The 13,874-nt window shown below is 54.5% G+C and overlaps 1 protein-coding gene across 1 annotated transcript in view; it reads right to left on the bottom strand.

Moving 5' to 3' along the window:
• Positions 1–504: 504 nt before the first annotated feature.
• Positions 505–13,874, bottom strand: part of UBR4 (ubiquitin protein ligase E3 component n-recognin 4) — a 127,554-nt gene continuing 114,184 nt past the window's right edge. Inside the window, exons 99-106 of the mRNA XM_019654843.1 lie at positions 13,054–13,167; positions 12,000–12,142; positions 11,449–11,574; positions 10,171–10,365; positions 7,234–7,458; positions 4,080–4,170; positions 3,322–3,484; positions 505–886 (exon numbers count right to left, since the gene is read on the bottom strand). Coding sequence (XP_019510388.1) covers positions 822–886; positions 3,322–3,484; positions 4,080–4,170; positions 7,234–7,458; positions 10,171–10,365; positions 11,449–11,574; positions 12,000–12,142; positions 13,054–13,167 — 1,122 coding nt within the window. The 3' untranslated portion in view covers positions 505–821. The remainder of the gene's footprint in view (positions 887–3,321; positions 3,485–4,079; positions 4,171–7,233; positions 7,459–10,170; positions 10,366–11,448; positions 11,575–11,999; positions 12,143–13,053; positions 13,168–13,874) is intronic.

Here is a 13,874-nt window from a genome sequence, read left to right as displayed (position 1 = left end):
AGAAAGACTAGAAATGACAACAAACACACTGGGCCTGGCAGAGAGAAGGTGCTCGGTGAAGGGCAGCTACTCATCATTCTGATCCTAAGTCTGCCCGAGGCCCTCTCCTAACAAGAAGTCGCCAAAGGAGTCCCGAGTCATGGCTGGCGGGCCAACATCCAACGCCTCTGCTGCAGAAAGACCGGCGCCCTACTGCACCCAGCCTGCCGTTGGCGGACTGGAAAACGATTGGGCTCCACGTGTCTCTGGGTTCCAGCTCTCAAGGCCAAAAAAATTAGGAGAGGCCACGGAGTTTGCTTTAGGGAAGATCATATTCATCAAATGCGGTGCCCCAACTTGCTGGCTGCAAACAGACAGGCTCCAGTTGGTGCCGACAAGAGGCCCAGACGCAGTGATTCGGACACGTCAGTCTTTCTGTGCTACACCGGAAAGGGCTGGGCAGCCAAGGAAAAGGCAGTTGGCCCGTGTCGCTTAGGATGGGTTTAAGCAGCAGTCAACACCTTCTTTTTCAATGGGTATTAAGTCATTCGTTTATTTCTCAAGATGTGCACACTCAAGTATTAAGTTGGCTGGGGCAACTCATGGCTCCTAGGTATGTACAGGTCCTTCGACGGCTTGGGTCACAGACAACTTCATAGCTAGCGCACCACACACAGATAAAACGGGGAGCCTAAAAAGCCCAAGCCACTCCAAGAGGAGGTGAGGGAGGGGAGGGGGAGGAGGGGTGTGGCAGCATCCTTGGGGGGAACCAACGCACAGGATGGAGAACAGAGGGGTGGCAGGCAAGCCAGCTTCTCTGTCGGCGCGGCTCTGTGGGCTGGTCAGGGGACTGAGTTCAACAGGTCCTTCAGGAAGCTCTCGGGGTCCGTGATCTCTGATAACAGACCTGAAAAGCAGAGGCAGAGGCTGGTCAGGAGCAGGAATGCATCGCCCCCAGCCCCACTGAGTCACGGCTGCCACGTCCACGAAGAGAACACACTGTACTCCAACAAGTTCTGACAGCTGCTCCCTGGAAGATCAGCGGTGACTGGGGAGATAGTCACCAAGCAAACACTCTTGTTCTGTAAGGAGGCCTGCTCTGAAACCAGGTGCTGCTGTCTGTTTGAAGGTGTTACAGTAACAGGCTGACTGCACAATCTTCCCACACAGGGTCCATGGACCACTGCAGGGGGTCTGCAGGTCCCCCAAAACTGAGTGCATCAAGTGGGGGAGGTGTGTCCACAGCCTGGAGGGAGAGTGTCCACAGCCCTCAGCACCTCCTCAAAGGGACGTGGACTGAAGAAAGGGTAACAGCAGTGCCCTCGAGGGCTGGAGCAGCAGAGAAGGCAGCAGGACGCCGGGCTCATCTGAGCTCCAGCCTCTGGGGCCTTAAGCTGGCTGCTCACACTCAGGAGCTCTGTTTCTTCAACTATCAAATGGGGACCACGAGAAGCCCTTGTTTCATCACTGGGGGGATTAAATTAGGCCATGTGCAAGAAAGTGCCCAGTGCACAGAGGTGCTCCATCAGCATCAGGTCCCCTGTAGCCCCCGCCCGGCCCCCACCCATCAGGGCGCTCACATTTAACAAACGTGGAGTTATTCACCCCATGGCCCAGCACTGTGCAAACTGAACTCCTCTCCCAGCGTCTGCACTCATAGAGGGCAGAATGGCACCAAATCATCAATGCTGGTTTTAGAAGATGTTTTTGTCCTTGCATTCAAATAGGGTATGTCTAATATTCTGAAATTTTCTACTATGCTAACCAAAGTAATAAAGTCGTGCTATGAAACCTGACCTTGGAGTGAAGGCCACACAGGCTCCCCGTTGGAGGGCTGTCACTCTCCCCTGCAACAAGGCGGGCGCTGCCACCAGCTCCCGGGCTGATGCAAAGCCCTGAACTGAAGCGAACATCGTCCCTGCCCAGCACACCTCCTTCTCAGAGCCTTCTCTACCTTACTCAGAGTCTCACATTCACACTGACCCTGGACCCTGGAGTGACAGGAGTGCATGGCTGCCTGCTGTCACTCAGGGATCACTTCCTGGGAAGAAAGAAAGGAGAATGGCCAAGGTAAAACGTCTAGGCTGAAAATGTCTAGGCTGAAAAGAAGTACGTGTGAGCATCTAGTGACGTGAATGAAGAAACTGCGGGGAGCCCTGGGGCTAACCCGGGGCGCCGGATACGGGGGAGGCACCAGGCTGACAAAGGCAAATCCCAGTGCAGCCTTCCACCGAGGCCACCGCCAAGGACGGTCCAACCGGAAGCCCCAGGGCTTTGGGGGAAACTCCAGTGGCTGGCGCCGAGCTGGGAAGAAAGAAGAATTCACATGGAGCAACACTCCAGACCTCTGAGGGTTTAGTTCGCAGAGATAAAGACAAACAGGAAAACGTCAGTGGAGGCTTTCCTTTCTCCCTTGCTTCTTCACACGTCACAACATCCCCACAGTGAACATCAGGGGGGATAAAACAAGCCCACAACAGAGCGCGGCAGGGGTGGTCCCCCTCGGCCTTGGCCCTGGGAGCCCTACCCTGGAGGGATGGCAGTGACAGGGGCTGTACAGCAACTACGCCCACAACCCGCGAGGGCACTGCACTTCTGGTCCCGGGTGGGTGTTCCCAGGCATCGGCCCAAGTCACCTCCCCCACGGGTCACCTGATGCTTGGGTGTAAAATCCGAACAATTTGTAATGTGTTTGCAATTACAGTGACAAACTTGTTGTATAAGGAATCTGTACACAGGTGAGAACAACGGACGTCATTTGTACTTGCTGCAGGATGAGGGGCTGAGGATGGCTCACACAACAGCTCAAGGGGTGGCCCTCTTCTGACCATCAGAGAGGCTGTCTGCTCTGACCTGATGGTTACCATTATTTTCAGAACCAGCGCTGCAATCTCCCACGTCCCCAGGGGCAGCTGAAGACAGGCAAGCTCCGTGTTCCTTCTCTGAACTGTCGTCAAAAGCCAGAAACCAACAAGGGGCTCTGCCCATTTTCCAGCGAGGCCCCGCGGGAAGCTCACTGAATCTCCAGAGCCTCGGTTACCCTGTCTGTAAAGTGGGGACAACCACAGTCCCCACCTCCACGGGGTGGCCTGTGCACTAGGAAGATGCAGAATGAGCAGCACACGTCTGGCAGCTACAAAGAGCCCAACGCATGTCACGGCTGCCGCTCTTGTCACCAGCGGCTCGTCTTTACCTCTCTTCCTGGGTCATCTGGTGGCCCACGGGCTGCTTCTCACCCGGGTTTCTAGTGGTATGTGAAGATAAAAGCTATGGCCAGCCCCACTGAGAGTGACACGGGTTTTGCCGCAGAAGCCCTTTGAAAGGTAAAACCTTGACACTGACCAGCCACGTCGAGGAACTCCGAGAAGGTCTCCACCGGCATGAACTCCTCCTGGAAGGTCTTCAGGGCTTTGTCGGCAGCTTCGCAGATGGGCATGTCATTGTGGCGGATGTACTCCGCCAGAGAGCAGGACCAGCCTCCCTCCGTGTTGCTGGTAGGCACCTTCTACGAGAACAGGAGATAGGCCCGGGAGGACGATTTAATGCCCGAGTCAGCAGCCACTCGAGCCCCGTGGAAAGGATTGCCCTCCATGTACACCCACGGTTCCTGGGGGTGTTTTCTTACAGCCCCTTTTTTACAGTGTCACTGGACCCCATATGTTCTTTCCTCCCTACACGCTTCACATCTGCATTTCCCAGAGAAAAGGGAATTGTCCTGATGCTGTGATCTAGCGGTTTCATTCAGGTTACGAGAGAAACCACCCCAAGCCCTCTGATTCCTGCCAGGCAGAGGACCATCCTACTGTAAGCTGTGCTGGAGTAAGGCACTCACATGGGGCAATGACGTTTATGGAACAGAGGGACAAGGGCGAACCAAGGGCTTCCTGCAGCTGCGGTTCGGCAGCAGGCCGAGGCCATGCGACAGGGCTGAGCAGACACCTCGGGTCTGCGCCGGTGTGAAACCCTTCTCTGTTGGTAGTTTGCTTCTCAAGAGGGGCCAGTAGAGCAGCAGCCACCAGGGCCGAGGCAGGGTCAGAGCCAGCAGCACAGAGAGTTCACACCCTTGCAGAAACCCGCCGAGCCACGGAGGGCGTCCTCACCTTAAACATGTTGTAAATGAGATCGACGAGGGCCCAGAAGAGAAGGGAAGAGCGATACGCAGAGTAGTCCTTCACGGCCTTGTCTGTCAGCCTGGAAAAGATCAAATCCCATGTCCCTGCAGGCCCTGGAAGGAAACTCCCAGGACAGAGCACAGCATTTGGGGACCAAGGGAAGAGTCACAGTAACCGGTGCATCACTCAGTTGCAGCCACTTGTCCATCTTGTCGGAAAAAAAAGCAGTGCTGGGCAAGAACCTCTGAAGCCCTGGGGCCCAGTGGTTTATTTACTACGAAAACGTTCCATGAACTACTCATCTTGAATACTGACTCTCTTCCAAATCAGGATAAACTAGAACAAGGGAGACCTAAGTTGTGACACGGCCACCAAAAGGCGACTGCCTGCCTTAGAGGCCAAGGACTCGCGTGTTCCCGTGTTTGGCCCCCACGCGAGCTCACAGACTCGATGAGACCTAATACATGAAGATGAAACAAGGTTCTACCCAGTCTCACATTCCCACCGGGAGAATTTTTACAGCCAGCAGAACTAAACCCGCACAAATACAGCAATCTGTCAGCCACGTGCTGTGTTGAAAAGCAGCAACCTGTGGAAAAGTGGTGTTGGGAAATGGTAACGTCCAGGATGGAGGATGCAACCACCCGACACCTCCCAATGCAGGGATAATCCCCGAGCTGCTCACCACGCCCTGTGGCTTCTACCCAGTATCGCCTATACTTAATCCCATGATGCCGCTGAGGATTAGAGACCTTGCAAAGCTGAGGGCTGCCAGCCACAGTGTCCACTGCCTCCTCGGCAGACACTCCTGGTGTGAGGCACGGTTACAGCAGGCGGGGCCACTGTGAAACATGGGCTCCCTTCTGCACAGGGGTGACATCTTGGGGCTAGAATTCAGTTTCTACCACCCGAGTCTGCAAGAGGTATTTTTGCGAACTGCCTTCACAAATGGAGGAAGTAAAGGCAAGATGAACCCTTGTCATGGAGATTCTACGCCTCGGAACACACTGGAATAGAGCCCATAACTGAAGGGGCTAGGATTGTGTGTGTGTGTGTGTGTGTGTGTGTGTGTGTGTGTGTAAGAATCATAAAAATAAGACAAGCATATATTACTTATTATAGAAGCTAAAACTATGCTGCATAGGCCTCACGGGGAGGACTGAGTAGCTTGGGCAGGCCATCCACACCTGCGTTCAGTAAAGTAAACTCCTTAACAAAAGAAAAGTAAAATAATAAGATGAGAGAATTCCATCTGTTAAATATGCTTCCTGTACCCAACACCCTCCAAAGCATCCATGCTCTCCCGCCTGCCACGCGTGGGAATGTCGTGGCCTAAAGTGAAAATGACAGTGAGGTGGGTCTGGGGATGTGGATAAGAGTCCATTTCTCAGCAAACAAGGTAACAGATCAGGCTGACAGAAGCCTAAGAAAGCCCCAGGCTTAACTACCTGCAAGTTTCTGCGTGGCAGAGGGCCCTTTTTTCCCCGAGTGTAAAGCAAAGGGGAGGTAACTTCCCAGCCCATGATGTACGGGACTCAGGACAGAGCCTGCACCAGGGACACTGCCCCAGCCAGCAGGATGCCGCCCTTTAATGTCCTTCCAGCCATGGGCTCTCCTCAGAGGGTGTCTCAATACCGTGCTGCCACCAGCACCCACTCCAGTCTGTTTCAGGGGCATCTGCTCAAGCCCCCACGCCACACCCAGTGTGGTCCTTCTCTGTGGCTGTTTTGCCTTGGCAAGCAGGAATCTTGAACGACCCTGCCAAACTTAATTATTTAAGGCTAATTAGTAAAGGTGACTAAACTGCTAGAGAAAACAGCAACTCATGAGTGTAGCACACACTGGATTTCCTGATTAAGCTGCGACCAAATTGGCTTTTCCTTACCTGCCTGGGACAGTAATGAATTCCAGTCTCCTAACTGAAAGCAAAACAGCTCCTGTGGGCTCAGATTTCACACCTGCCACCGAGAGCCTGTGCCCAGTACACAGCCACTTCCTGGGCTGTGGAAGCAGGCCAGCCTGGCTTATCAACACCGTGATATCAAACTTAGCTTACGATTCTAGCAGCTAGTTAACTATTAACGCTTCGGCCTCCTGGGACCCATGCAAAGCAGTATGTCTGGAATGGGGGCAGGAGTTAGATAGGAATCTAACAAGACTCGCCCCCTCCTACTCTACACAAAGAAGCTGATACTGGCCTGAGTCAACAGTCCAGCTCCAGCCTGGTCCCCCTGGGGGTGTGAGGTGCCTGCGACCAGAAAAGCTAGATAAATCAGGGCCAATGGAGGTAAAGCTACCAGGTGTGCCTGCACACGGCTCTTTCCACCTGGTCTGCCACTGTCAGGGGCCTGGAAGCTCCTCCCCGGCTCCCTGCTGGCCCACAAGTGTGCAGAGCGTTTCCTCCGGGCCTGGGGAAAGCAGACTCCCAAGGACAGACCTTCTAGAAGTGAGGCCGACCTCCCTCGTGGCGGAAGCAAGCTGACAGACCCGCCCCTGCTGTGGAGCCCAGGAGGCACCGAGAGTGGCAGTCCGTGTGGTCATCTCAAAGGACTTCTTGGTGTTGGCAGATTTTCTCTCAAGGCCCCTCCCATCTGGCTCTAATCACAGACAAGGTCATGACAACAAAGACCACCTGCTTCTCTGGGGGGGGTCTTCACATGAACAGAGAGGAGGAAGAGCGGCTCATGGAACGTGGCACAGACCAGACAGGAATGGGACCCAGGAGGGAGGCGACGAGCTTTTAGAGATCAGGAAGGAAAACCCCCAACCGCACCACACAGGGGCTTTCCTAGTTTAGGCCCACACCGGCACACCAGGAACCCCGTCGCCCGTCTTAGCTCCTGCCGGCCCGAACACCCCTTCTCACGCTGGGCCTGGCTAGCTGCCTCTTACGTTCTCCACACAGGTAAGCCTGGCTCTGCCTTCTCAGTGGCTAAACAGCGGACCCAGAGGTGGCCACGCACCTGCCAGGTTCAGGCCTAGACTCATCGTGTGGTGACTGACAAGGATCAGGGCCAGGGGCCGAGTCAAACAAGCGCACCTTCCCTGAGCACACACACACTGCGAGGCAGTGTTTGCACACACTGGGCACACAATGTGGGCACCACACCACAGGGCATGGCTTCCTGAAGCGGGTACTGACCTGGTGGCTCCCCCTGGAGCCACTGCCCGGGCCTGAGCGGTCACCAGCAGCCTCCGCAGGATTTCCACACGCGTGGCTCTCCACCTCTCGGGGGGCAGGATGTGGAGGGCCAGGACCGTGAAATAGTGGGGCCCGTCCACTTCAAAGGCACTCTCCACCCACTTCTCCTTGGGCTGTTCCAAGAAGCCCTGGAGGTTCTTCTCCTCGCGGGAAGTCGCTCGGGTTCTAGAACCAAAGGGGCGTGATGAGACCAGGTAGAAGCCGGGGACCAGCAGCAAGCGGGAGGAGGGTTTGCCCAATTTCTCGTCTTGAGGGTGTTGGAACACTTGGGTCACGAAACGTTCCCCCCATCCTTGACCACCCTGCCCGCCTCCCCTCCAAGTGCTCCTGCTTCCCGTCTGAGCCCTTCCTGGTGCCATCTTCCTCGCCCCCCATCTTCCCACCCCCCAGCTCAGCTCCGACACAATTCCAAACAACTACTGGCCTGAGCGCCATGTGTGTGTGTGGGCACCTTCACAACACTCCACTTCAGTGTCCTCACACCTCAGGAAGATGACGGCAGCACCTTTGTACCCCTTTACCTGAAGCCCAGAGAAGTGATGTGATCTGCCCAGTCACCAAGCCAGTAAGGGATGGAGTCGATGTGAATCCAGCATCCCTGACTCGGAGCCCATGGCCCGCATTCTCCCTCCCTCTGCGCAGTCCCTTCATAGCTAAGCTGTCACACTACATCCACATCCGGTTCTTTCTTTGGCTCACTGTCTTGTCTGCTTTCCTGTGTCTGTGTCCTCTGTCCTTCATCAGAACAGCTTCTCCCAGACAAGCACTGCTTCCTGGTTTCACTCTCGCCTGAACTGTAATAATGGCGATCATCAACTTGAATGCCAGGCACCGTTCTGAGAGCTAGCTCCATGTGATCAGCTCCTCTAATCCTCACAATAACACTGAGACAGGCACCAGCAACACCTCCACCTCACAGAACAGGAAACTACAGAACAGAGAAAGATCTTGCCCAAGAAAGTCACCCGCTGGGGAGTGAAAGAGCTGGGCTTTGACCCCAGGCCGCCTGGCTCCACCGCCCACCCGGCGTTCACTATCCTCCCTCCACGACAAAGTCTGACAAGTGGTCGGTGAGTTGGCACTGGAAGCACTGGGGTTCCTCCAGATCAGATGTTTCTGGCCTCACACTCGCCTTCTAACCTGGATGGTACGCTCAGGCCAAGACTGCTTGTGCCCCATCCTGATTCTGTGGTGGAAAAGAAACACACACAGCACTTGTAGCCACAAGAATCAAAGTTACCAGGTCTGCAGATGGCACTGCCAGACACTGGACTGTGTAACAACAGGAGGGGACAGTGCGAGGACACCCTGCATCCTTCTGCTCCCTGAAGGAAGGCATCAATGGAACACATGAACACATTCATTTTGATTTTCCAGAGCTGGGCATCAGAGGCCCTCCGCCATCACAGGCCCTGCTCAACGTCGCTGGGGCCCAGGGTGTGACCCAGCTGCCTTCGCACACGACAGGCCCACCAAAAGCACCTCGCCCAGCCCCCTGCGACCACCTAGGGAAGCAGTCTGTGGATGGGAAACAGTGCAGCTGTTCTCCATGCAGCTTCCAGGTCAGCCTCTAACTGACCAAGATAACCATGACGCTGCCAACTAGGAAACTTGAGCAGGACTGAAAGTGCCTGGCACCTGAGCAAGAGTGACACCTGAAGTCCAGCTCTGCTCTGCTCTGCTGGGTGTCACGCTGCCTCTGTGGGTCTGCTTTCCTCCCTGGAGAACGGGGCAGTCCACTCCACCTCGCAGCTGCTGAGAAGGAACATGTCTCTGCAACACCAAGGGCTCGGTCACGTAATGAGCGCTGCTCAGGCCTGATGCAGTTTGGTGGGTGGGATTGTTTGTGCTGTCAGCAATGCAAGTGTTTCTTCTAACAGTCTAAACAGTTTAGCACATGATGTAATGTACCGATGGAGACCCGCCCGGGCCTCGTTTTAACAAGGAAGCCTGCGGTCTGGAGCTCAACCTTTTAACTCGTAAGGAAATGGGAGGGAAGCTGAAGATAACACTGGCGAAGAGAGAAGATCAGGAGGGCAAGAGACAGATTGTCCTGTTGCCGAAACTGAACTGCAGCTGCTTGGGTGGACTGCACATGGCCTTTCAACAGCCTGGCAACTCTCTGCCCAATAGATCTGTAAGACTCGAGCCAGAAGATGGGGCCTAAAAGGATGAAACCATTTAAATCAAGTCTAAGAGCTTAAGTATATGAAATCTCTTCATTTGCTCTTAAAATCTGGGCTGGAATGAAAGAATCTTCTTCTCTAAGTGCTTCCTTAAAATTACACTTTTAGATATCAACCTAACTATTCCATAACATACATACAGACAAAAATACAAATCTATTTTCTTCCTGGCTGCCTTCCTTCTCAGTTGACTTTCCCAGATAATCTTCAACACTCCCGTTCCCCTCACACTTGCCAGAATCATTCCTCACTGGAGAGAACACACGGATAGCAAGTCCAGTTTCCATTTATGAAATGGGTCCCTGGTTCTGCCGCCTCCACTAGATGTGAAACCCTGACCTGTAACACCTCGTGTGGCCTTGACAGTGACTGTGCGGCCCCGACCACAGCCCCCCTCTCTCCAGAAGGACAGAGTCCTGCAAGCAGAGGCACAGGCTCCATCGAAGGAGAAGCTTCGATGGTCTGGCTTCCCCCAGTTCCTGCTCCCCTCTGGCTGGAGGTCAGTCCCAGAAGGCAGCCCATGGCTGCCCATGATGGGAGATGGGACAGTTTGGGAAAGGAAGTCCCCTAAAAGCCCCAGGAGAACGCTCCTACTTCCGTAAAGGCTGCCTTAGGTCAGACCTGTGCTCCGGAACTAACTAGGGCAGATATGGGAAAGTGGGAGAGCTTGCTGGGCCAGCGAGACACTGACGTGTTCAGGACGTAAAGCACAGTGTGAACGATGTACGGGATCAGGTGGATGTTGCTCTCCCGGCCGCCCCCACCGGTGTCCGCGCTGAACGACTGCTCCATGGCGAAGCGCAGGAAGAGCAGCTTGATGTCGTGGATGTTCAGCTGGTACGTGGGCTCCCGCTGGCCCGTACACTCCTGGAGGTACGTGTTGTGCCTGGGGAGGAGCAGAGCAAATGCTGAAATGGACGCAGGTGCCCTGGCGACAACCCAGGTGGGAAGGCAGAGCCCCCTCGGCACCCCCTCCCCCGATGGCTGCGAAGTCACACAAATGGACAGAGGAATGAAAGGAAGAGTCGGGGACAAGGACCGGGGCTGGCGGGAAGACGTGAGCACAGGACATTTTCATTTCTGCTGTGACTGAATGCGGTGCTTGCTCTCCAAGCTTCGAGGAGAACCCACCAGTTTGGGGGCCCCATTTCTTGATGGACCAATGTCAGTGGCCATATAGTGGCCACGTCTAGAAGTCCATTTTGGAAGAAGAAAGGTAACTGACCCGTTCTGACTGACGAGGAAATCTATTCCTAACAATCATCTCCTCAACCTCCAAATACAAGTTTTTTCTGTGTCAGTTTATGTTACCATCCAATTATGCCTCTTATTGTGTGACCTCAAGTAAGTTCATCTTGGTGCCTCATTTTTTTCATCTGTAGCGTATATAATAACAACACACGGTAAGCGTTTCAATATGTTGCCTATTATTACTTTCATCGTTATTATTCCCAGGTACCTGTTTTATGGTAAGTACCTTTTCATCCCTGAGCTTTAACAACAAGGACTGGGGGTGGAGCACCAGTCCATAGGCATCAGTCAGAGGCGAGGACCTCGCAGAGCTTGAGCTACTCTACTGCGGCTTTGAGGACAAGGGAAGCCTTGAGAGGAGCCCGATATCCCCCATGCCACTAAGATATTTCTTTTATTATGAAAACCTGAAATGCACACACTGCAGAAGCGAACTCTGGGGAATTTTGGCCTCGAGGACCAAGTCCCATGTCTTACGTCCTTAGATCAACAGAGGAGAGAAATAGCTAGGAGTTCTACCTGGCGCACCGGACGCTGAGGGTGCAGGTTTCTCCCAGCAGAGGTCCTCTCTGTCCTGAATAGTCCCTCTCAGCAGAGAGGCGTGGGTTCCCAATGAAAGTGGTAAGAAATGGTGTCGCCATGGGCTGGGCTGAGAGCTCATCTCCCCCCATCCCTGGGAATCCCCTCTTTCCTACTGTGCAAGATGCTCAACACTCACCTGGCCAAGCAAGTGGCAAACGCTGATTCGGGAACGTGGGGTCCCCAGACCGGGAGGAGACCATTGCACTTAGTGTTGGCATTCTGGAGGGCAGCGCTTTCCCACTCTTCCCGGCCTCGAGCCAGCCTGGATTGCGACGAGAGCAGGGACAAATGACTGCTGGGATTAATTTGGTAACCAGGCGCCCGGGCGCGCGCAGGTGGAGAAGGGTTTGCTAACACTAAGGAAGGGAGCTGGCCCATGCTCCCGACCCTACAGAGAAGTAGCCACCTGTAACCCTGATATGGTCAATGCCAGCCTCCCTGCTCCAGGTAAGTACGACTGCTTTCCCCAGTCCTGGGCCAAAAGCCACGTGTTACATGGCAGGAATGGCTGCTGGGCGCACATGGTTTAAGGTAGAACACTCTATTCCCCAGAGACTGGGGGGCAGCATTAACCCTTCAGGGTCGCGGCCCACCCCCTGCAGGGCCTTGGGCACACTGCCTTCTCTGAAGGAACAGGTCTAGAGCTGCAGCTCAGGGGAGGGAGCCAGGCTGCAGGCCAGGGCCTACCTGACGGCGGCCAGGTGGCAGTCGTAGTGCACAATGTTGAAGTGGGACACGGTGCTGTAGCCCTGCTGTTTCCGGGGCTTGTTCTCCATCTCCTCCAAGGCCACCCGCTTGGTGAAGGTGTAAATGCCCAGAACCTTCGTGGGCTGCCAAGACAACACAAAGAGGAGAGGTGAGGACCAGCTCCGAGAAGGCTCTGGAAGGAGGTGAGGCAGAACAGGGGAGAACCGAGTGTCTCCCTTCCTAGGAGAAGATAACCCAGAAGGAGGGGTGATGCTCAGCACCCCAGGTTCTGGGTGAAGCACATGGCTGGGCACAGCCCTCGTGAAAGGAGTGCAAGGAGGAACCAAAATAAAGTAGATGCTCTGTGGACAGGCAGGAAGATGAGCCGAAACTGTCTTTTCTGCTGGCTTCCTTTGTCTGGACACGAAGAATTAAGTGCCTGTTTAAGTCCCTTGCTTTTCAAAACTTATCAGGCAGCTGCAAAGGGCCTGTGTGACAGCAGGACTTCCCAGGCTTGTGGCCCAGACTACCTACCCTTCAGTAACCGGGTGGGTGCTAAGCAGCACATTCAAGCTGAAGAGCAAGGGAACCCCTTTTAGGCCCTGAGGGGAGCAAACAGGTCACTTGGTGCTCTGCTCCTCTCAGGCATAAACCCAGTTTGGGGGAGCCTGATCTCCACAGGGGTTCTGAACGGAAGCAGCATGGGGTGTTTTCAAAAGCCCCTGGTCTGGAATCAGAGGGGCCTGGGCTAGAATTCAGGCTCTGACCCGTGACTTTTTTGTTCTCTCATCCACAAACTGGGGATTTTTACAAGTTTCAAGATAAAATGACGCAGGTGACATAGAGCTCTGGGCTCGGGGCTTAGCACAGAAGGAATTCAATGAGTGGCTGTTGTCAACAACGATGACGATGGAAGACTAACGTCCGGATCAGTGTGCCTTCCTGCCTTTGAAGGGGACAGTGGCCAGGACGCACACCTTGGCTCTGGCCAATGTAAGAACAAGAGGCGTGCGGGAGAGGGGCGCCAGCAGCGCAGCCCGGGCCGTAGCTGTACCTGGAACTTGTACCCCTCCCTGCAGATGCAGCACGTGAGGCCCGGCTCCTCGATCAGCTCCTCCATCTGCTTCAGGAGCGCCGTCTTGGTCACGACCTGGCCCTTTTCATTGGTCTGTCAGGGGAAGCGCAGATGGCATGTCAGAGGGGATTTCACCCACCCTCCCACCCTAGCTTGGGACGCCCAGGGACAGGGCTGACCCTCCACAGACACTGACAGAACTGCTACATCGAAAGGAGGCCTCTCTAGTTGGCCTCTAATGAGGGTGAAGACCCAGATTCTCCTCCTATTCTCTTCCTACAAGACCCACTGAAGCAGAGGAAACCGTCCAGCTGGAACCCTGGCAGGTCGCCACTTGCCACCAAAAAGCCCCCTTTCTTTGTGCCAGCAAGACCAAGTGTCAGCTGCCAAGGGCTGTTGCATTACGATTCATTTACTGTTCCCAAGGGAGTTTTAAAACTGCTGACACTCAAGTTCGCTGGTTTGGAGGCGCTCTCATCAGACTGCTGCTTCCTCCAGGGCGGGACAGTGAAAAGAGCACAGAGCCCTTTGTGTGAACAGACTCAGGTTCAAAATCCCGTTACCACTCATCAGTTATGCGCCTCAGCCTGTGTACTTCACCTCTCAGCCTCGATTAGTTCATGTTCCAACGGGTATAATATCAACCTCCTAGGACCACACGAGGACGCAAATAGACCCTCACAAATAAGGAGCCGGAGCACAGATCTTGGCATATGGTAAATCCTCGATAGGTTATCATCACCCTTTTACTGGCTTTGGGAACTCGGTAAGTCCCTTAACCTCAGCGGTGTAGTGGAATA

This window comes from Hipposideros armiger, unplaced genomic scaffold, assembly GCF_001890085.2.
Source record: "Hipposideros armiger isolate ML-2016 unplaced genomic scaffold, ASM189008v1 scaffold_232, whole genome shotgun sequence".
NCBI classification, from domain to species: Eukaryota; Metazoa; Chordata; class Mammalia; order Chiroptera; family Hipposideridae; genus Hipposideros; species Hipposideros armiger.
This window is presented reverse-complemented; position numbering and strand designations above follow the sequence as displayed.